This window comes from Engystomops pustulosus, chromosome 6 (assembly GCF_040894005.1).
Source record: "Engystomops pustulosus chromosome 6, aEngPut4.maternal, whole genome shotgun sequence".
Taxonomy (NCBI): domain Eukaryota; kingdom Metazoa; phylum Chordata; class Amphibia; order Anura; family Leptodactylidae; genus Engystomops; species Engystomops pustulosus.
In genome coordinates, this window is record NC_092416.1 from 143,646,378 (window position 1) to 143,669,909 (window position 23,532).

The window sequence follows — 23,532 nt, forward strand, 5'->3', positions numbered from 1 at the left end:
GATGGTGCCAGTCAGTGATCCAAAAGCAAAAAGTAGAGTATCCAGCAGACAGAAAACAAAAATAGTGAAAAGAATTAAAACCATTTTTTTCCATATAGTGGACTGAACTTCAAGACAGATTTAATGCATATATTAAAGCACATCTACCACAAGGATAAAGGTTTGTAAACCAAGCACACTGACCTACTGGTGTGTGCCCCCTCTGCCAGGATATATGCTCTTTCAGCTTCTTATGCCCTGGTTTTTACAAAAAAAGGCTTTTAAAATTATGCAAATAAGCCTTCAGGGTCATAGGTGGTAATGGAACCTGGAGACCCTCAGGCTTATTTGAATAATTTTTAAAACTTTTTTTTTCTTATAAACAAGAGTTTGAGTACCTCCGCTCTGCCTAATAAAACAGTGTAGCGAAGGGACGCATGTGCAGCAAGCAGTGAGGCGCGGTGAGCCACCTCAAAGCTCACTGTAAATGTCGGGATTAACCCTACGCCATGGGTGGGAGGGGGGAATAGAGGGGGTTGTGGGAGGGGCTTTATTGGGCAGGGGGATAATAATGAGTGGGGGACAGGCCAATGCTGAATTCAAACTAGTTGCCGGACATTATGCCTTTGGCACAACACCCAGGACTTCAGTGCACAAGCTGGCAGGGAGCCAGGTAAACTTTACCATACAATATTTCTGTCACCAATTCATATATGGCACATTTAAAACATGTTTCCTATATATTGTTTAATGTCTATTGTTAGCTGTCCCCATTTAAAAAGAGCTATGTAGTTACAGGTTTCCTTTAAGTATGTAGTAGTGTTCAATTCGCTACGGTCATGGTTTTGAAACTTTTTGTTACTGTTAGTGATATAATGTTGTTTTGCTATTTCTTGTTAACCCCTTAATGCTCTGCGCCGTAGCTCTACGGCGCAGAGGTATAAGGGATGTATGAAGAGGGCTCACGGGCTGAGTCCTCTTCATACAAAGGTGGGGGTTTTTGCATAATGCATAAAACCCCCACCGCTAATAACCGCGGTCGGTGCTAGCACCGATCGCGGCTATTAACCCCTCCCCGTTGCCGCCGGCAAAGTCGCGGGCGGCATTTAAAAGACGGCGGTGCACGGGCGCCGCCATCTTTTTTCCGATCGCCACGCCCCCGAACGTCATCGGGGGGCGGCGATCAGTTGTCATGGTAGCCTCGTGTCTTCTTTTGACACGAAGCTATCTGGCAGCTGCAGATTCGTTACAATGAGCCAGTGGCTCATTGTAATGAATGTGCTGCAAAAATGCCATATATTGCAATACAGAAGTATTGCAGTATATGGTAGCAGCGATCTGACCATCTAGGGTTAATGTACCCTAGATGGTCTAAAAGATAGTGAAAAAAAAAAGAAAAAAAAAAGTTTAAAAAATAAAAAAAATTTATAAAATATTAAAAGTTCAAATCACCCCCCTTTCCCTAGAACGGATATAAAACATAATAAACAGTAAAAATCACAAACATATTAGGTATCGCCGCGTCCCAAAATGCCAGATCTATCAAAATATTAAAACGGTTACAGGCGGCGGTGACCTCCAAGGCGGTAAATGGCTCCCAAATGTCCGAAATGCGACTTTTACACCTTTTTACATAACATAAAAAATGAAATAAAAAATGATCAAAATGTCGCACAGACCTCAAAATGGTAGCAATGAAAACGTTGCCTCATTTCGCAAAAAATGACCCCTCACACATCTCCGTGCGCCAAAGTATGAAAAAGTTATTAGCATCAGAAGATGGCAAAAAAATGTTTTTCTTTTTTGTACACATTCGTTTAATTTTTGAAAATGTATTAAAACACAATAAAACCTGTATAAATTTGGTATCACCGCGATCGCACCAAACCAAAGAATAAAGTAGGCGTGTTATTTGGAGCGAAGAGTGAAAGTCGTAAAAACTGAGCCCACAAGAACGTGACAATTTTTCCACATTTGGAATTTTTTTCAGCTTCGCAGTACACGGCATGTTAAAATAAATAACATTACGGGAAAGTAAAATTTGTTACGCACAAAATAAGCCCTCACACAGGTCTGTACACGGAAAAATGAAAAAGTTATGGATTTTTGAAGTTGGAGAGCGAGAAATGAGCCGAAAAACCCTCCGTCCTTAAGGGGTTAATTGTCTCATATACCTTATTAATTACTACCTGATATTATTATAGAAGGTTCTACGAAATTATTGGATCATGTGACTAGTGTGGGTATAGCCTATGGCAGTGATGGGAAACCTTTTAGAGAGTGCCCAAACTACAACCAAACCCATTTATTTAAATGCAAAGTGCCAAAATGGCAATTTAAGAGGGAACATTTTGCTACCTGTTTTGTCATGGCTTTTAATCGTATCACTGTCCTGAGGACACCAGCTGAAAGAAAGAGAAAAAAATCAGATTATCACTGTAACTTCCTTCCAGGATCCCCTGAACAGGGAGAATTGCGGGCCCTGAGCAGGAGCTCCAACAATAACGCAGCCTTGGCTGCACCTCCTTGCTCCCCGTTTAGTCGTAGGCAGCTAAGGATGTGTAACTTCAAAATAGCACTGATCATAGCACATCCTGGATGGCCAGGGACTGCAGGAGGAGGTTTTAAAGGGAACCTACCACCACAAATCTACCTATAAATGTAGATCGGGTGGTAGGTGGATCAATGGGACGTGAGGATAGCCCTTTTAAGGGCTAATCCTCACGTCCCCGCACTTCTTTAGTATCTTTTATTTGACCTTTATGGTAATTTTATTATGCGGCTACTGGGGCGTGGAGTAGCCGCATCTGAGGTTACACGAGGCGGCTACTCCACGCCCCGGTAGCCACTTTACCCCTCCTACTCACCATCTTCGGCGCGCAGCTGCTCGTAGCTGCGCGCCCTCGTCCGACGATCCTCCAGTCTGCGCAGAACAGCAGGCCCGCGCCTGCACGCTCACTGCTCCGAAGCCGGGGCTGCACAGGCGCGGGCCTGCTGTTCTGCGCGCCAAAGATGGTGAGTAGGAGGAGAAAAGAGGCTACCGGGGCTTGGAGTAGCCGCCTCGTGTAACCTCAGATGCGGCTACTCCACGCCCCAGTAGCCGCATAATAAAATTACCATAAAAGTCAAATAAAAGTTACTAAAGAAGTGCGGGGACGTGAGGATTAGCCCTTAAAAGGGCTATCCTCACGTCCCATTGATCCACCTACCACCCGATCTACCTTTATAGGTAGATTTGTGGTGGTAGGTTCCCCTTAAGTCCTTTCTGGAAACTCTGTACTGGGGTGATGGCCTGGGTGCCCACAGAGAATTCTCCAAGTGCCACCTGTGGCACCGTGCCATAGGTTCGCCACCACTGGCCAATGGCGTCCTATTTAACGAACAAGACCAAATGTACAACTTATGCTATGACTAAGGACTATATTGTATAAAACACAAAAGTTTTGTATTTTTGATGCCACCATATTTTTAAAGCATAAGAAATAAATGTGATTTTCAATATTTTCCAGTATTTTTGTAAGGATACACTAGTTTTTTCTAAAAAAAGATTGGCTTAATTCAAGTTATCATCATAGTGATCTATGATAAAGCAAATTCTTGTAAAAAAAAACAACATAAGGTAATATTCTATGATGAAAAGATGGGGGAACTGCGGCTTGAAGGTAAGTCCAACCAACATAAAGAAGTCAATGCAAAAAATATCAAATGCCAAGCTTCTAGCTCAAAGGTTCCTAAGGATCCAGATTCTTCATAGATGTAAGTAAAACAACCATACTTTTTAGTGTTCCAGAAGCCCCGGAAGAAGGGGCACACATCTAAAATAACAAAGCAGAGGCTCCAGAATAATTCTGTGACCATTCTTGACTGGCCCAGCCAGAGCCCTGACGTAAACCCAATTGAGCATCTCTGGAGAGACATGAAAATGGCTTCCACCAATGTTCACCATCCAACCTGAGCGAACTGGAGAGGATCTGCAAGGAAGAGGCAGAGGATCCCCAAATTCTGGTGTGAATAACTTGTTGCACCATTCCCAAGAAGACTCATGGCTGTACTATAACGGCCTATAGTTTAATTTTGTTTCTGAAAATATCCTTTATACATCTCCGGCCATGCTCCTTGGACGCTGTAGTGGTGTAATTGTAGTGTAGTGGAGTAATTACTTCCATGACTGGTTATAGATACACCTACTGGACATATTTGTCCCTCATCTATAACATTTATTTCATGCACATGAAGCAATCCCTATACAAACATCCAAAGCTTTTACAGATCCTCTCCATGAATGGAGACCTGTCCCCTGTGTCTTCCCCTTTATTCATGTATTTAAAACCTCACACTCTCAAATATTAAGAATATCAAAAGCAATAATACGTTATGTATACTGTAAACTGCATACTGTACTTTATTTTGAGATATTAAGATGTTTGTGTCTGTTTTATATTAGGTAAATATATTACAGACAATGATATCAGACACAGTTCTACAACTGATGGGATATTGAGGGGTGAGGATCAAAGACCCTGACTGATTGCAAGTTTAAAGGAAACCTAGCATCTCGGATCTGCCTAAAGTTTTATTGCCCTCATATGCAGATTTTCTAAATAGGCTACTGGGGCTTGGAGTAGCCGGAGCTGAGGCTACACGACACGGCTAATCCACGCCCCAGTAGTCTCTTCATAAATTTCCATATTGGGGCAATAAAACGTTTCCAAACACAGCGGCCAATAAAAGATTAGCCCTAAAAAGGGCTACAATGGCATTTATAAGCTAAACCTACCACCGGAACAATCTTAAAAGGTAGATCCGAGATGGTATGTTTCCTTTAAGGCAAAGTGTCCTATCAGCTCCTTATGGCATGTCTCAGCTTACACTGGAAAAAACATCGGGCACAATTTATTGTTTTCATGTAGCCATAGGACCAAATAATAATGACTTATAAGGGAATTAGCATGATATCTCTCCTGCTCCTTTTAGGATCTGCTTATAATTCAGCAAAGAGAGTGGTATGGGGTAAAACGGCTCAGAAAACAGTATCTGTGGTATTGTCTAATTGATGATGGAATGGATTCATATGGTGAAGATAAAATTACATTAAAAAAAATCTGCATTATTCTGGCCTGGTCTTCTCATAAGAAGTCATGGGGGAGTGATGAGTATTTGTGTCTTTTTTTTTTTACTAAGCAGCAACACTGAGGATAGGGGGCCACAGAATGGCCGAGCTGCTGAGGGCCACAATATGAGGGGGAACTACTGGGGGGGAGGGGGGCAACAATAAGAGGAGTAGATGCTGCAGAGGAGGGGGCAACAAGAGGAGGAGATGCTGCAGAGGAGGGGGTAACAACAAGAGGAGATGCTGCAGAGGAGGGGGCAACAAGAGGAGGAGATGCTGCAGAGGAGGGGGCAACAAGAGGAGGAGATGCTGCTGCAGAGGAGGGGGCAGCAACAAGAGGAGATGCTGCAGAGGAGATGGCAACAAGAGGAGGAGATGCTGCAGAGGAGGGGGCAACAACAGGAGGAGATGCTGCAGAGGAGGGGGCAACAACAGGACGAGATGCTGCAGAGGAGGGGGCAACAACAGGAGGAGATGCTGCAGAGGAGGGGGCAACAACAGGAGGAGATGCTGCAGAGGAGGGGGCAACAACAGGAGGAGATGCTTGGGGGTTGTCAACAATGGGAGGTGGAGCTGCTGGAGGTTGCCTCAATATGAGGGGGAGCTGGGACACAATGCAATAAAAAGGGCAGATGGAGGCGCAGAGGGGGGTTATACTGTGTGAGATATGAGCAGGATGGGGGCCATCATGGCTTTAGGCACTCTGCATCTTTTGTCCCTTTCTCACCTCTCCAACATTAGGGAGGGTGGATAGTAATAGATCATTTGCAACTATAAAAAAGTCATGTAAACGGCTCTGTTCCTATACAGCCCGCATAAGTCATGTGGCACTTTTTTATCTGTACCATTTTGATGGCTCCACCATCCGGGTATAATTTCTTGCATAGACATGCAGTATTACGTCCGTACACTTTGCACTGTATGTTAAGTTATAGGACTCGTGTTGCTAATTTGCGGCACAGCGAGCGCCTTTCTGAGGTATAATCCCTTATGAAGCTACACATTATTATTATGGCTTATTGCTAATTTACCTTATTTCGAGCCGCATCTCCCCTAATAACTAAACGCGACTGAGTTCACCACGTCCCACCGCCGCTGCCCCTCTAAAGGAGATCGAACCCCGCACACGCTCCCCACTGGCCGTGCCGCCTGTCAATCATCTCAATCTCCACATGCTTTGTTCCGATTGGCTCTTCTCGCGCTGCGGCTCCGCCTACAATTTCGGAGAGCGGCGCACGGGAAGGTACCCAGAGAGGGGGGGGGGGGCGCGCGAGCCGGGCCTGTGAGGAAAAAGGGCGGGAAATGCGTCTGCGGCCTCCACTTACATATCTCCAGTCACAACCATCCCGTCCCGTGAGGAGAAGTGTGGTGCTGTGTATGTAGCAAAACAGTGGGGGTCTTGAAGTATATTTTTTTTTACAAAATGATGTATTTTGGGGTAATACTATAATAAACTGTTTTACAGTAATGGGTTTTGAGAATTTCTCCTGGTAAATAAGAAATTATTTAATTCCTATTTTAACAGGTTGTTTATAGTTGTGTCTTATACACTTTATCAGTGTCAGACTGCGTAATGTCTGGGTGACTGCTAGCATGAGGCCTCAGTGACGTGGAAAGATAGAAGTGTGTCAGGTTTGCGTGTGTCGGCCACAGGAGCCACGTTTATGTCATTGTGTTCTCTTCCCTATAGGACAACAGAGCAGAATTTTGCTCATAGAATGTGTTCAATAGAAAAACCGACAATTTCATTCTAAAGCAAACAGCTGCCCGGGAGCCCCTTGGTCTATCAGGCTGATCATTAGCGGATGGGGGGATTATCACGACTTGCGCACAATGTGACCAATCATGTTAAATTCCTCCCATTGAAGCTGACATAAAAATCAAACATTTTGCCTTCTAATTATGCCACGGATATACTATAAACAGTCAGTGCATGTTTCCATTCTTTACATATGAAGAATGTAAAAATGCACTCACTTCTATGGTAGTTTAAAGGAAATCTACCATCGAAATCCATCAAGATAAACCATCTTCTTATAGCTGTTATCCATGGCCTCCTTTCTTTTAAAATCAACTTTTAAAATTATGTCAATGAACCTCAAGCGTTCCTGGGGGATGTTACCAGAGCCCCTCTGTGTTGTAGCTTCATAGGCTGTTAGACGGGAGCATTTCACCCCTCTCACTTTGTGCTGAAACTTTCTGTGCTGCTGTGAAATTACATCAGGCAGGGGAAGTGGAGGGGGAGACAGTGTAACAGACTCAGATTTGAGAGCATAAGCAACTCTGGTAACATCCCCAGAGCCCATCAGGATCACTAGCAATTTAATAGTTGATTTTTGAAGGAAGAATGCCATAATGGATAACAAATAGAAGAAGATAACCACAGTCACGGTGCCTGGATATATGAGTAAGGTTTCTTTCATACTGCCATATGCTCGCCCAGGCAAACATACAGCAGCTCGCTGCAGAGGAGGGCGCTGCTCACCCCTCCCCTCTCCATAGCAATGAAAGTCACCCGGCCGTAAACACAGGAAAAGATAGAACAGGCTCTTTCTCCAGTGCACGATATGGTGCCACACGCGTGTGGTTACCGGGCACCATAGGTGTCTATACAGACGTATATCCAGCCACAAATTTGCAGCTGGATATATTTCTGTGCGAAAGGGGCCTGCTTAGTGTCCCTGCTTTAACATGCTGGATTTTAATGGTAGATTATCTTTAATACGTCTGTGTTGTCTGTAGTGTTGAGCACCACTCAAGCCTATTAGAGGAGAGGAGACCGTCTGAGGCGCAAACTTGGGCAGTAATAGCACCTGCTCTATTACAGACTCTCCAGTCAGATTGTCTGCAGGATGGGGTGCAGCTTGTGGAAATGTCACAAATGTAGGAACCAGCTAATGTTTGAAAAGCACAAATTCCTACATCCCATGTTGTACCATGTTTAAACCAATTGTTACATAAAGGACCTACGAATATTAAGAGGATCATTGGTAGTACTGAAGTCAGAACATCCCTTACTGAGCTAAAAGAATAATTTACTATTTATTTCTAAAGCACCATTAATTCCATCGTGCTGTACATTTGATTATGGTTTCTCATATGGAGGTTGTGTAGGAGAAGTCCTAGAGGCATTTATAAGAAGAAAATAAAAGAATGAAGCAGAACGTCTTGTGAGGATAAGAGATTACCCTATATATTTAAAGGGAATCTGTCACCAGGGAGCTCATTTTCACTAAACACAGATTCTAAAAGCCAATGACACCTACAGTGCAAACATGCCTCTCTCCCTTTTCTAAGCATTTGCATTACAATATAATTGTGTGTTATAACTTACTCTTGCATCCTGACAAAATCCTGGGCTAGTCACAGGGGCTGGACTTTGGTTTGCATGCATTTCAAAAAACAACATGTGACTTGTCTGAGCTGCAGGCTGCCTCCATCTTTGTACTCCTGTACAGCTTGTCCCTCCCCCACTGATATCATCTCACCAGGCTGTGACCTCTGAGAAGAAGCAGGAGGAGGAACTAGACAGGAGCACAAAGGTGGGGGCTAAGCTCTGAGGAGTAACACAGACAAGTCACATGTTTTTTGAAATGCATCCAGTCCAAAGTCCAAAGGTCTTCGTTTGACCCGAGGATACATGGCTTCTGCATATCCATTACAATGAGCCTGTGGCTCATTGTAATGTATAGTGTGCAAAAATGCCATATACAGGCGGTCCCCTACTTAAGGACACCCGACTTACAGACAACCCATAGTTACAGACGGACCCCTCTGCCCACTGTGACCTCTGGTGAAGCTCTCTGGATGCTTTAAAATAGTCCCAGACTGCAATAATCAGCTTAAAATTGTCTGCAATGAAGCTTTATTGATAATTCTTGGTCCTATTACAGCAAAAAAATTTGAAACTCCAATTGTCACTGGGGCAAAAAAAAAAATTGTCGGGAACTACAATGATAAAATATACAGTTTCGACTTACATACAAATTCAACTTAAGAACAAACCTACAGTCCCTATCTTGTATGTAACCCGGGGACTGCCTGTATTGCAATACTGTAGTATTGCAGTATATGGTAGGAGCGATCTGACCATCTAGGGTTAATGTACCCTAGATGGTCTAAAACATAGTGAAAAAAAAAAGAAAAAAAAAAGTTTAAAAAATAAAAAAAAAATTATAAAATATTAAGTTCAAATCACCCCCCTTTCCCTAGAACGGATATAAAACATAATAAACAGTAAAAATCACAAACATATTAGGTATCGCCGCGTCCCAAAATGCCAGATCTATCAAAATATAAAAACGGTTACGGGCGGCGGTGACCTCCGAGGCGGGAAATGGCGCCCAAATGTCCGAAATGCGACTTTTACACCTTTTTACATAACATAAAAAATGATCAAAATGTCGCACAGACCTCAGAATGGTAGCAATGAAAACGTTGCCTCATTTCGCAAAAAATGACCCCTCACACATCTCTGTGCGCCAAAGTATGAAAAAGTTATTAGCGTCAGAAGATGGCAAAAAAAATTTTTTCTTTTTTGTACACATTCGTTTAATTTTTGAAAATGTATTAAAACACAATAAAACCTATATAAATTTGGTATCACCGCGATCGCACCAAACCAAAGAATAAAGTAGGCGTGTTATTTGGAGCGAAGAGTTAAAGTCGTAAAAACTGAGCCCACAAGAACGTGACAATTTTTCAATTTTTCCACATTTGGAATTTTTTTTCAGCTTCGCAGTACACGGCATGTTAAAATAAATAACATTACGGGAAAGTAAAATTTGTTACGCGCAAAATAAGCCCTCAAACAGGTCTGTACACGTAAAAATGAAAAAGTTATGGATTTTTGAAGTTGGAGAGCGAGTAATGAGCCGAAAAACCCTGCGTCCTTAAGGGGTTAAAGTAGAAAAACTCGGCTTATACTCGAGTATATACAGTATGTTGGGGACGGTATTGACTGATTAGGACCAAGCTATATGGAGGGAAAAGGCCGTGGGCAGCTTTGTAAGTCGTGCAAAACTGTGAAGAATGTGTGGCACTCACTAGATTATAACCTGTGTTTACAATGCTTTGTGCTTCTGCTTGTATAGACACCAGTATTAGAGAAATAAGATAATAAACGAGGTAGAAAGCAGTTACTAGAAGGTATGTACTGTAATAGAATATTCACCATAGTGATTATACTTTTTATTAATATGAATGTCCTAACATGTACTTAATCATTTGCATGTACAGTATTTTATACTGATGCAGATGGTTTAAGTATGTGATAGGATGGTCATATCAATAAAAAGTGTAATGAATATGGTAAATACTCTATTACATACTAGTGCCTGCTTTCTTTCTCTTTTATTATTATTATTGTAAGCCATGGTTTATTATTTTAAACAGAAACTAGTGGAGAGACTTGCAGAGGCGAGAGTCAGAGAAGTGTGGAGAGAGATGGATTAGTTAGACAGCAGAGTTGAGGATCGATTAGAGAGACCACACGAAGAATGTTGCAGCAGTCCTAACAGAAGATTATAAGGACGTGGACTAGACTCTGAGATGAGGAAAGATTGTGAGACATGCTGGTGAAGGTGGAAGGTTGCAGCGAGGACATGGATGGGGAACTTAAAGGATAAGTCAAAAATTAAATCATAAGGTTTTGTCTAAAGTAGTGCTGGTTTCCCCGAAACACAATGGAAGGACATGAATATCTCCCATAATAGAGGTTCTTTTATAGAATTACAAGCAGATTTTCTTGTACACAAATAAAAACATCAATGTTAACAAAGCTTTTTTTTACATGTCTTTCAGAGTCATTGCATTTGGACTGGTAACAATGGCAGTCCCTTCCAGCAGCACCTTTACAGTCATTCCTAACCTGAAGTTTAAAAGGAGCAGCCGGCGCCTTGCAGTAGCCAGAGCTAAGGAGACAGATTCAGCAGATAGATCAGCTTTGGGTCATTTCAGAGTCATACCAATAGAGATTTTTCACAGTTTATTAAAGTACCTTTCAGGTGACAACTAGAATTTATCATGTGATGTTCTGTGTTCTATAATTTGATGCGTCTGAAAATTTTTGATTTTTGAAACTAAAATAATCAAAGGATCTCTTTATAGGTTCAATAATTATTGCATTACTGGTTTCTCATTGTCATGGATGATCTAGGAGTTTTTTTTGCTCTTAAGAAGACTTGTATTGCCACTTACATGCCTACAGTGTTGCTTGTGGAAACACCACACAGGATTTCTCCTTCAAGGGTGCGGTCAGACAGTGTGCGTTTTTGACCTGTTTTAATTAAGATAGTTGGTAAAACTGGTGAAAAATGGATTCATTTTTAAAAACGCATACGTTTTTCAAAAACGTGTGCGTTTTTTTAATGGACTGCTTACAAACGGCACAAAAACGGGTTCAAAACGCCACGTGTGTGGTCTTCGGCTGAGGACACGCAGTTTACAAAGCAGAGAAAGAGACTTTAAACTAGTTTCTGCCACTCTCATCTTGGTGGCATAATGTTTGCTAAGGCATGCACACAAACATAGTTTTTGGACAGGTGCTAACCAATGTTTCAACAGTTAGCAGATGTCTCTATATCTTTCTGTGGACTCACACAAACAGCTGTAATACATATGGCCCCCTGGTGCAGGTTGTATTCCTGCCCATGTCTGTGGCTCGGGCCGACCTCTTCTATTGCTATTGACACTAGAGTGGAGCTCATAAATGATGACACAAGAGCCGCAAACAACAGACCATGGGACTATTGTTTGCAGCCTGTTAAAGGAAATATTCCAATAAAAATGAAGCATGATTAAACCAGGGGTACTTACTCATAGATCCAGGCACTGTAGCTGTGGTAATCTTCTTATATTTGTCATCCATGACCTCCTTCCTTTTAAATTAAACTGCTATTGAACCATGAGAGCTCTGGGGGCGTTACCAGATCCCTGGCAAAAACCGATCGCGTGCGACACAATCCCAACGCAGACCCTTGTTAAATACCTGTCCAAGCTGTGCAAATCCCAAAACGTCGGAAAGTCAGACTAAAGTGCGATCCGCGCACCTTAGTAAATAAGCCCCGATGAATCGGCTGAAGAGAGATTTGCCTAATTAATTAAATTGGCTACTAACACTTGTGTTTACCAAACACAACCATTAACACATGCGACAACATTGCATTAACTCTTGCGTTTTAGCAGTCATTTACTTAGGAAAATCTCTTTTCAGCTGATCCATTACATTTTAAAATGTGTGCGTTCAATGCCACGTAAGAATACACCTCAGTGCATCTGGTTTATCATGATTGAGTTTTTGATTGTCGATTTCCTTTAAAAGCTAATTTGTGTGCATGTGTCCTCAAATTTCATTCATTATGAAGCAAACATACCTTGAGAATGTTGTAGCTACACTGATGCAGGCACATATCTTGTTTAATCCCTTAGGTGAGTAGTTTTGCTGAAAAAAACTGTTATAAAATTATGATAATGAAGCTCTGTCCCTCATTTGCCTGGCTCAGAACTCTTCCTCTGCACCAGAGAAAGATGTAATCTCTGTGTTATTCCTGAGAGGCACCATCCCACCATATCTTGAATGTCCTTTAACTCCTTGAGGACGCAGCCAGTTTATAGGTTAAGGCTCAGCCCCATTTTTTGGATTCTGACATGCGTCACTTTATATGGTTATAACTTTTGAACACTGTTACTTATCAAAGTGATTCTCAGATTGCTTTTTTTCCTCACATGTTGAACTTCATTTTAGTGGAAAATTTTGGCTGATAAGTTTTGCGTTTATTTACAAAAAAAAATTAAAATTGATGAATTTTTGGAAAAAATGTGCCATTTTCGAAATTTTTTTTTTAATTGTACAAAATAATGATACAGAACTTTTCATTATAGCATTATAACATATTCACAAAGAATTGGAGCATCTCCTGCCACTAATTCCATCCAATATTATTCATTTTATTCCGCCCCCACCTTCTTCCCTACTTTGGAGGATTCTATATAACGCCGAAATAGTCCCTTTTATTGATGTTCTATTTTTGAGTTCCTCATAGATTGCTGATTCACCAGCTCCAAAATCTACTACTTTTTATGCTTCCCTATAATTGCCTTCAATTGTATATACCTAAATTCGTCTCCCACCCCTTTTCCAAAATCTTTTTGAATACTATCTAAGTTTTTCATTCTTCCACCCACAAATAAATCCCCCATTGTTCTTATACCTCTATTCTCCCAATATTTTCCCTCCTCTGTCATCTGAACCCCTTCCAGATGTTTGTTGACCCATATTGGAGTGGAAGGTAGCATTCTAATTCGTCCCTCCATTTTTTTTATTGTATTCCACACTTGTTGAATTGTCCTTAATGTAACCATATCTTTAACGATCCAGCCTCTAGCAGTTGAAACACATCTTTATTCTTCATAACCAGGTATACAGCTAAAGTCAATGTTGACATCAAGCAGATAGATTTACCACCTAAATAAGTTGCTGAATAACATTTCCCATATGTCTACTTTACATTTTTATAATTTTTGAAATTTCTGGATAATTTATTTTGATGTCACGCGGCTTACAAATCGAATATCGGTTTTCCGTATTTTCAGAATTGACCATTTTGGGGATACAGTACATACTGTTTTGAATGAAATTTTAAATATCTAACATTAAAACCCTGTATATAATCAACCCATTTTCAAATCTGCACCCCTCAAACTATCCAAAACAGCTTTTAGGAAGATTGTTAATCCCTTGAGATCTTCATAGTAATTACATCAAAATGGAGGGAAAATTTAGAACGGTCACAGCGAGTCACAGAAGGGAAGGAGCGCCCTTCAGCTGCCAGGATTTTAGTCTCCTCATTGGCCCCTTTTGTAGGCTATAACATTTTCGTTTTTTCATTATTGGGTCCATGTCATCTTGGCATTTTTTTTTTGCGGGATGAGATGCTTTTTTCCAGTATTACCATTTTGTAATTGGTATCCCCTATTGTTGAAAATTTAGAAATATTTTTTTGAGGGCAGGAGTAGAAAAGCATCAATTCTGTACTGGATTTTTTTACTTTTTTTTTCTTTCGTGTTCACCGTATAGCACAATAATCATGTTATTTTTATTCTATGGCTCAGTACGATTACGGAGATACCAGACATGAATATTTTTTCTTACATTTTACTAAATTTGCCAAATAAAACCTAATGTGGGGAAAAATCTATCATTTTTGCATTGCTGTCTTCCAAGTGGCATAACATTTTTACTTTTTTGGTTACAGAGCTGGTTGATGGCTTGTTTTTTGTGGGACATGTTGTACTTTGCAACGGTATCATTCTGGAGTATATATGATTTTTATCACTTTTTATTGCATTTTTTGTGGGATTCCATAGGTAAAAATCATAATTTTTGGCGGGTGTTTAACACTTTTTTTTTTTTTACGTCGTTCATCGTGCGGGTTCAATAGTTATTTCGTTTTATTCTACGGGTTGTTACGGACGCGGTGATACTATATATGTGGGGTTTGTATTATGATTTAGACTTTTTTTAGCGTTATATGTCTCTTTATATGTTATGGAGGTTATGGGCATTTTTATTGGTTTATTACTTTATTTTTTTATTGAATAACATTTTTATTTTTACAGTTTTACAGTTTCCACCATGGGACATGAACAAGCAATCATCTGATTGCTTGTTCATGATAATATTCTGCAATACTGATGTATTGCAGGGTATTAGCAGTGGCAACCTATGCACATGCATAGGCTGGCACTGTGCCTGAAAGATGACATCTATCAGGCAGTGCCTACAGGCAGCTCTGGGGTCCTGATCGGACCCCAGGGTTGCCATAGCAAGTAAGAGCATTAAGAGGTTAAAGGCTTTCTTCTTGGCACTAACACACATTAAATACAATAGCTAGTAAAAATGTTATTTAGTAGCACACTGAAATTTTCTTTTAGGAATCCTGTGCTTCGTAGGAAATTTGGTGTATCTTTTCCCAGCACATTTCAAATTTAGTGTAGTAAATAAAACCCCATTTTTAAAAACTTCCCCCATATTCTCCACTAGTGCACACCTAAATCAATGATGTTTCTAATCTCATATTTTGCGTAAGATCCACTCAGTATATCCAGTACTCCTTTAAAGCTTTCCTTTTTAAGACACTTTTAGGATAAACTACATCATGGAGCCAAAATAAACAAATGAAGAGCCAAGCTTTTGGAGCTGGAGCACTACTTCCTCCAAAACACATAAACATTAATTTCCTGGCAAATAAATTTAGGAATCTTGCAGGTACATTTCCAACCTCAGTCTAAAATGAATATTGCCTTTGTTAATATTTTAGATAGCTTATCTGTAATAAAACAATTTGGAGTTCAAGTATAACTAACATATTGGTAAATCCACATGTATGTATTGTAAAATGTCCTGCTTAAATGCTGCTATTTCAACATTGTTTTCTGTGGATGATTCTCAACAAAAGCTTCTGCCATATTTATGTAACAAAACCTAGGTTTTATTATTTTAGATTGTTTCAACATTGGCTCTGTCATGTTGAGACATTATTAGTAAGATGGATATCTTTTTATCAACAAATGGTACAGACTGACAATTTATTTTTGTGTTATTTTATGTAAAACCATACAGCAGTCACCTGGTACATACTGTACTTGGAACTTGAAAGGGAACCTGTCAGGCACATCTAGCCCCACAAACCGAAGGTCCTAACACATTTGATGTTGTGAGTTGCTCTGTATGATGACTAAGGAGCTTTCAGAGTTGTATGCAGGGACTAGTGCTGCCCTTCTCTGCACGTGCGTGTGCTGTTTAGGTGTATGCTTTTGTATCACAGTCAAATGTCTTCAGCTCCATGCAAAACTCCACACTGCGCCCCTAAAAAACCCCAGCCACTTACAGTATAATGGATCGTGTTCCTAAATATATATAATATTCACAACACAACTGAACACACTATACCCTCACATTAAACATCATTTATGAAGTCCCCCAAATAAATTATATTATCCACCGCACCCACAATTTATATACAGACCTGTTTTATTTATATACAGTTCCTCTAATTTATTTATTACAGCCCCATATACATACTCCCAAATTACATTATTACTAACAAAATCCTGTATACCGTATATAGGCACAGTTTAGTACTACTTCACCTACCCTGTGTATATGGGCACAGATCAGTACTACTACCTCTCTATATATCTATACAGTACTACTAACTATCCTGTATATCTAAGCAAAGATCACTATTGCTACTCCTATCTTGGATATCTGGGTGCAGATCAGTTCTACTGGACTGCACCCAGACATGCTTTGTGCATAAGAATTATTATTATTATTATTACACTTATCCTGTATACATCTTAGTACTACTTCTTCTTATCCTGTATATATGGGCACAGCTCATTACTACTACTCCTATCCTGTATATATGGGCACAGCTGAGTAATACTACTCCTATTCTATATGCACAGATCAGTGCTACAATTCTTATTCTATGTATATGGACACAGCTCAGTACTACTACCCCTCTTGTGTGTATATGGGCGCAGTTCAGTACTACTACCCCTATCCTGTATATATGTCACAGATTAATACTACTACTCCTATCCTGTATATATGTACACAGCTCAGTACTAGTAATGAAAAAGCCAATTTGATGGATATAAATTTAAAGATTTTGCTTTCATATCTGTCATCATGCACAGCACAGTAACATGAAAGTGACGGCTTTCACCAAATATACCTTGTTGTAAACTTAAAGGGAACCAATTAGATGGATTTGGGACACTAAACCACCTACTGGTCCAAATGGACTGAAAACGCATGCGTTAAAACCTACTGAAAGCGGGACTGTGGCATCAGCCTAATGCGCCCCTATAAATTAGCAATAATCACAATAAAAGATTAAGGGCAGCTGCATACTAAAATACTTGGTCAGAGGAAACGAGATTGTGTACTAGTTGGAATCCACATACCAATCACGGTTCTATGGATTCGAGTCCTTGCATCATAGACATATGTGGTAAAAAAAGGCCCAGGGTCCCCACAAAACAGCAGCTCTGAATTCCTCTGCTCGGTCTGTAGGTTCTGACCCGTTTCCGCACACCAGGCACCAACCTTAATCATTGATACTATCTTAGCCAAATTGCTGAATTCAAAGGAAACCTACCACCATGGATCTACCTTTTAAGGTAGATCTGGTGGTAGGTGCCTCTAATTTATGTAAGGATAGCCCTTTTAAGGGCTAATCCTTTTGTTCCCTTTATCACCCTCCGTTCAGGAGCCGGTGCCAGAAGCATGATGTAATAATACTGCAAAATGCGCGAACGCACCTCCCTCCATGCAGTACTATTACGTCAAATGTCGGGAAGGGGTTAATAGGTAGATCCATGGTGGTAGGTTTCATAATTTCCATTCACGGTGATACACCTGATTTAAATACAAACCAAAGTTAGATATTTCTAGGGGTGATGATGTCAGGATCAGTTAAGCAATAGTTAACAGGATCAGCGTTGGATTAAAAAATCATTATTCTGAAGAGCACTTGTCCAAACATTAGTCATTGCCTCTTACGGATTATAAGAATAAATCAAGCCAATAATCAGGTTCATATCTAAGATTATTACATGCAGATGCATTATAAAAAGGGATTAGTTTTACAGCTTTGCACAGAAACAAACCAAGCCAGAGTAGAGAATCCAAAACCAATCATCATTTCCAAAAACAGGTTACTACAAATGTTAATGGGACTGTAGGTATTTTTGGGACAGCTTAAAGAATAGCAAGTGGTAAACTTTGCAATAAACGGTACTTCATTAAAGGGGTTGTCTGGGAATCCAAATATATACTTTATACATGGCTTGGACTGGGTTGTATAAATAATAAACGTCTTATAACGCATCTGTGATTTATACAGATAGCATATATTCTCTATATTCTCTAGATTTTTTGCAACTGATCTGTGGCACGTTTAAAACCTGTCCTATTTTTCATGTTTAAAAAAATGGGTCCCCTTAAAAAACAATGTTCAGTAAGTTTTAGCTTTGGTCTAGTTTACGTCACCATTTTTTGGTGCACTAATATTTTGCCGCAAGGTCATGCTCCCATGCTAAACCACTCGTCACTAGCCACGCCCATGGGACACAATACAGAGACAAGGTAAACTGTCAGCTAACTTTTGTTTTTATCTAAAGAAGCCTGATGTATTATAAAACACTTTGGTAATGTGCTCATTATTGTCTATGGGGACTTGGATGAGTCAAATAAAGGGGTCCTGATCTGATTTCATGAAGCATTAAGGCATTGATATAAAATTATTATTGCAACTTTAAAGGGGCGCTGCCATAAAGATTTAAACCCCTTAAGCTGTCATCTCAGAGTGTGACAGGATCACAATGATGTCCTTCTGTATTCTGAATGTTGAACACAAATAACCTTTACAGAGTCATTCGGGGGAGAAGAATTATGTTGTCATGAGTTTTCCTGTCTTCATTGATGTCAAACAGGGCAAGTACATCATCATTAGCTTCTTCCCAGCTTGTGGTGATGTACCTGGATTATTGGACATCACTAAAGCCAGGGGAGAACATCCCAGTTTAAATCTTATATAGAAGGACATCATTCTGATTGTATCACTACCCTGGCTATAAGGTTGGTGTTGGTTTGTGGTCAAAGTTCCCTTTAATAAAAACCAAAACAAAATTGCAAAAAATATCAAATTTATTTAGGAACACACACAGGAAAAATATGCACAGATTGGTGCTGTAAAGGAAATTAACTAAATGGATTTTGTTTATAAATAACCTTTACCTTGATTTTTAATTAATTGTCCTTTTTTTACATTTATTTCAGTTAAAGACATCAGTATATTGAGCATGGTCTCTAAAGCTATAAGTGAGCAGCTTATCAGCTACATCTCTTCACCAGCAGGAAATCGCCGTCTGCTGTGCCAGGACTTCCACTGTGCTGGTTTCGTGGAAGGAAGGAAAGACGCTCCAGTATTGGATCACTACAGAGTTTTAGGTGAATAGAATTCAGCATTGTAAATGCGGTTATCTACAACACATTACTATCCTATTACTTACTGTACTTACAACATACAAAGCAACTATGCAACATTAATCTTACTAAAAGAAGAAAAAAAGACTTTTTCCTAAATTCTTAATATGTCATTTACATAAGATCAAGTACTACAATGCCTAGATGTGTAAATTATAAATGTAGGGTCTGCCAAAGAAGCAAGCAAGTTATCTTTCCTTGTGGGTTTCAAACAGTGACTGGCATGGAGTAAACATAGAGTAAAGAAGCATTTTACAATAATGGGGCATATGGGAAACTATGATTTTTTTCTGGAGTGACTCTTTAATTGAACTAAATACGATTGTCAAGATTAGTGGTTTTATGGCAGAAATATTTGACACAGATTTCTGTAATAGATGACACCTTGTCATTTGAGATTGCTAGTGGCAGTAAGAGAGACAGATAGATTGAATTGTGAAGTTGTTAGACTCGAACCAGTTTCTAGGTCATACCTCCTGAGCTCTGTAATGGGGAGATGCTGAAGCTAATTTCCTTTTTTATACTTTTTTTTTTTAATTTGGCAAAGACAGTAACTGCATAAACATAGCCATACCGTCTTTTTTTTGCAGCTCTTAAAAAATGAATGACATATAGATGAGGCGACTGTTTTAGCAGACATAAGGCTCAGAAACTAAAAATGCTAAGGGCACACTGACCGCAGAAACTGGCAAGAGATCAGTGTATTGTGGGCAGAGGAAAAAAAAATTATCAGGGATTGCTAATTTCACTTGATAATAAGAAATACATTTCTATATCCTGCATATTTCATGTCACAAGCCTGGTCACCCCCTGATTGGACCTGAGGCATTATAGCAGCCCCCCCCCTTTATATTGTCCCTTTTCTGCAGCTTTTCTCTTAAAATCCCCCTTATTTTTTAATTCTCACTAGTAACTAGTTTTAATAATGACCTCCCAGACCCCCATTCTCATGATCTGTGGGTGTCCTATCACTGAGACCTCCACCCATCAGCAAGTTAGCCCCTATCCTTTGGAAAAAATTTTTTTGAAAAATTATACTATTTTCCAATATACTCTGTATCAATCCCTCATGGTTTTCTAGATCTCTGCTTGCTGTCATTCTATAGAAAGCTTTTGGGTTTACTTCCATTGGACAGAAATCTGACCATGGTCACACAGGTGCTTGGCTCGTTATATCACATATATTAATCAGAGCTGTGGGTTATAACGAGCCGTGCACCTGTGTGACTATGGTCACATTTCTTGCTATAGAATGACAGCAAGCAGAGATCTAGAAAACCATGAAGAATTCTTACAGAAAGTAAATTGAATAACTTTTCATTCGACAAACAATGATATTTATTTGCTAAAATGGGAACACCCCTTTAAGTAAAGCTGCTTTCCTGTGCCTTTGTTCTACTCTTTCTCCTCAAGTGAGCAGTGCATCTCAAAGCCTTCTGAGGTCCATCCACAGGATGGAGGATAAATATAAACTAATACTAATATAATATACTAATATAATATATAAACTACAGGCGGTCCCCTACTTAAGAACACTCGACTTAGATACGACCCCTAGTTACAAATGGACCTCTGGATATTAGTAATTTATTGTACTTTAGTCCTAGGCTACAATAAACTGTTATAACAGTTATCACAGGCGTCTGTAATGAAGCTTTATTATTAATCCTGATTCTTATGACAACCCAACATTTTAAAATCCAATTGTCACAGAGACCAAAAAAGTTCTGTCTGGGATTACAATGATAAAATATACAGTTCCGACTTACATACAAATTCAACTTAAGAACAAACCTACAGACCCAATTTTGTATGTAACCCGGGGACTGCCTGTATTTTAATACCTAGAAAATATTTCCCCTATTGATTTAGCTCTGTGGAGATTAGACTATTGATGGACTCTTTGTGATGAGTTAAGTCTTTATGTTTTATTATCTAATAATTTTATTAACTCTTTAGCAAAAACAGTTACGTTAACAATCAATAGGCCAGAAGAAAAGTACAAGGAATGTACAAACAATATAGAACCGCCTCGTGTCCAATGGGAGGGGCAAAGTGTCCCCCAGTGCAGTGCAGTTTCAGAGTCCTACTTGCCGGGGTACAGCAGCGGGAATATGTTTGGCAGAGGATACATAATATTAACAAGCAATATAGTCAAGCCACCCCAATATGGTTCATGTTTAGGGCTCCCCAGGCCTCTTGCGCCTACACAGGGTACGATGTGAGTTTCATTAATGCCTGAATCTGGGTTCTAAACCCTTCTGCTCTAACAACGGCAGAAAAACGGAGTCACCTGACAGTGGGGGTCCTGAACCCGTTGGGGAAGGAAGAAAGGGCTGTTGGGTCGACAAGCAGATTTAAACAGATACTCGAATGGACATGAGGCAGTAAGAAGAAGCAACAAGAGAGAAGAAGAGAGGGGGAAGGAAGAAGTATAAGAGGAGGAAAGGGTAGGGAGAGGACATCAAGGAACGAGGGGAAATGGAAGGGAAGGGTTGGTTGTTGGTGCTTGTGAGCGAGGCTATGGGGCAACTAAAGGATGTGAGCTTAAGATATCTCTGAAGCTCTGGGACTGCCATCCAGGGTTGCCATAATTTTATGAACTTTTCAGGGGTAGCCAAGGTATCAGCCATTAATTCCTCCATTCTATAGATATGCAGCAACTCCTGGGCCCAATCGGACAGTGCGTGCCCAATGACAGTGCGTGCCACAATCAAAGAGAATCTCAGAAGCCAGGGAGGATGGAGAGAAAAGCCACTTCCAGAGATTTAGGAGTCAGCAAACCTGTAATTTCAGAATACCTGGTCCCAAAAAGGAGAGATCTTAGGGCACGACCACCAAATGTGCAGCATATCACCTCCATCTGCCCCGCATCTCCAGCACGTGTCCTGTATCGAGGGATAGATCAAATGCAGCAGAGATGGGGCCCTGTACCATCTAGAGAGTATTTAAAGTTTTTCTCTTGGGCGGAGCAAGCCACTGAGAGTTTATCTGTAAACAAAAATGCTTTATCCCAGTCTCCGGGAGATAGAGATATTCAAATCTCTGTACCATTTTTCAAGGAAGCTTGAGGCGTAATGTCAGAATCCTTCAAAAGAGGAGCCTCCAGAGCTGCAGGGTCTGAGCAAGGAATAGTGTCTGAGGTTCAATCTCTACATGCTGAGAGGACACCCACGGGAGAGCTTTTATAGGGATCGGGGAGCTGTATTGCTTCAACCGGACCCATTGTTTGGTGTGTAGGTGTCTAGCAGACGCACCAGGATGGATGCCTGATGGCAAACTTTAAGGTCTGGTAGTCCCACTCCTCCTGCAGACTTTGGCCGGATCAACACCCGCCAGCCAATCTAGGGGCGGACCTTGCCCCAGATGAAGCGTAGAAACGCAGATCGGATGGATTTAAAGAACGAAGAAGGAGGGGTGGAGAAGTCAGTGGAGAACAGGACCGAAAGCAGATTGTGAATTGTGAATGAAAGGCAGGGGGAAAAGAAGGAAATGGGAGCATATTGCTTTAATAAAGTAAATTACAAAGTTTACTTTTTACATCTGTACTATTGATTTATGCAGTTTTATCAAACGTTTAGTTACAAGATTATACAGAAGTTCTATGCAGTTGAGAGGAAGAAATAAGTCTCTTTCTATAACATATTAGACAGACAACAAAAGAGAAACTTACCAGAAACCAAAGATTACAAGTTACATAATAGTATTGCTGTTCATGTACACAAACTGAGCTACTGATTCCGTCAGAGAATGTTGAATGTTCAGTTTAAATGTCTTGTCCTCTGCATTTATTACATTTTCTCACTCCACAGGCTGCATCACCTATTATTAGTTTAACCTACATTGAGTTAACACATGCGTTTTGTAAATACAATGTTAACAGCTGTAACATGTATCTAATCTGGCAAATCTCCTCTTCTCAGCTGTTCTGATGCGTTTGAAAATGCATATGTTATTGTCACGTCTAAGCGCACCCTTAGCGGTTTGAAATCGTTTAAAAACCGCATGCATTTTTTTTACCTTTTTTGTCTGTTTTCCAATTATCTTAATTAAGATAATTGAGAAAAACGGTCAAACACGGATGCGTTTTTAAAAAACCGTATGCGTTTTTAATGGACTGCTTAAAAACGTCCTAAAACGGGTTCAAAAGGCCACATGTGCCAGCACCCTAATTGTGTGCTCCACTGCACCAGATTAATCATTGTGTCTGATGCTGGATGATTCATCTGGTGTGGATAAGACAGGTGAGTTGTACTTTGTACTTCCTATTAGTTGTTCGAGGTTGCTGCACCATAATATTGAATTTTCTGGTGCAAGGACTGAATTCTCTGACCCCTTAGTTACCAAGGACAAACCTATTTTTCAGAGGAGTTGTAAAACCGCC

General features: G+C 40.2%; 2 protein-coding genes across 6 annotated transcripts in view; one reads left to right on the top strand and one right to left on the bottom strand.

Annotated features, from left to right (window-relative positions):
* The window catches only part of LOC140064538 (uncharacterized), an 83,038-nt gene extending 76,809 nt beyond the window's left edge, over positions 1-6,229 (bottom strand). For both annotated transcript variants that reach the window (XM_072111548.1, XM_072111546.1), the window contains exon 1: positions 6,121-6,229. The gene's annotated coding sequence lies outside the window, so the exon portion shown is untranslated. The remainder of the gene's footprint in view (positions 1-6,120) is intronic.
* A 116-nt stretch (positions 6,230-6,345) lies between these two features.
* Positions 6,346-23,532, top strand: part of FBXO47 (F-box protein 47) — a 64,851-nt gene continuing 47,664 nt past the window's right edge. For 3 of the 4 annotated variants that reach the window (XM_072111538.1, XM_072111537.1, XM_072111540.1), the window contains exons 1-3: positions 6,346-6,464; positions 10,892-11,094; positions 18,942-19,112. In XM_072111538.1, coding sequence (XP_071967639.1) covers positions 10,917-11,094; positions 18,942-19,112 — 349 coding nt within the window. In that variant the 5' untranslated portion in view covers positions 6,346-6,464; positions 10,892-10,916. The remainder of the gene's footprint in view (positions 6,465-10,891; positions 11,095-18,941; positions 19,113-23,532) is intronic. The other variant, XM_072111539.1, reaches the window with a different exon arrangement.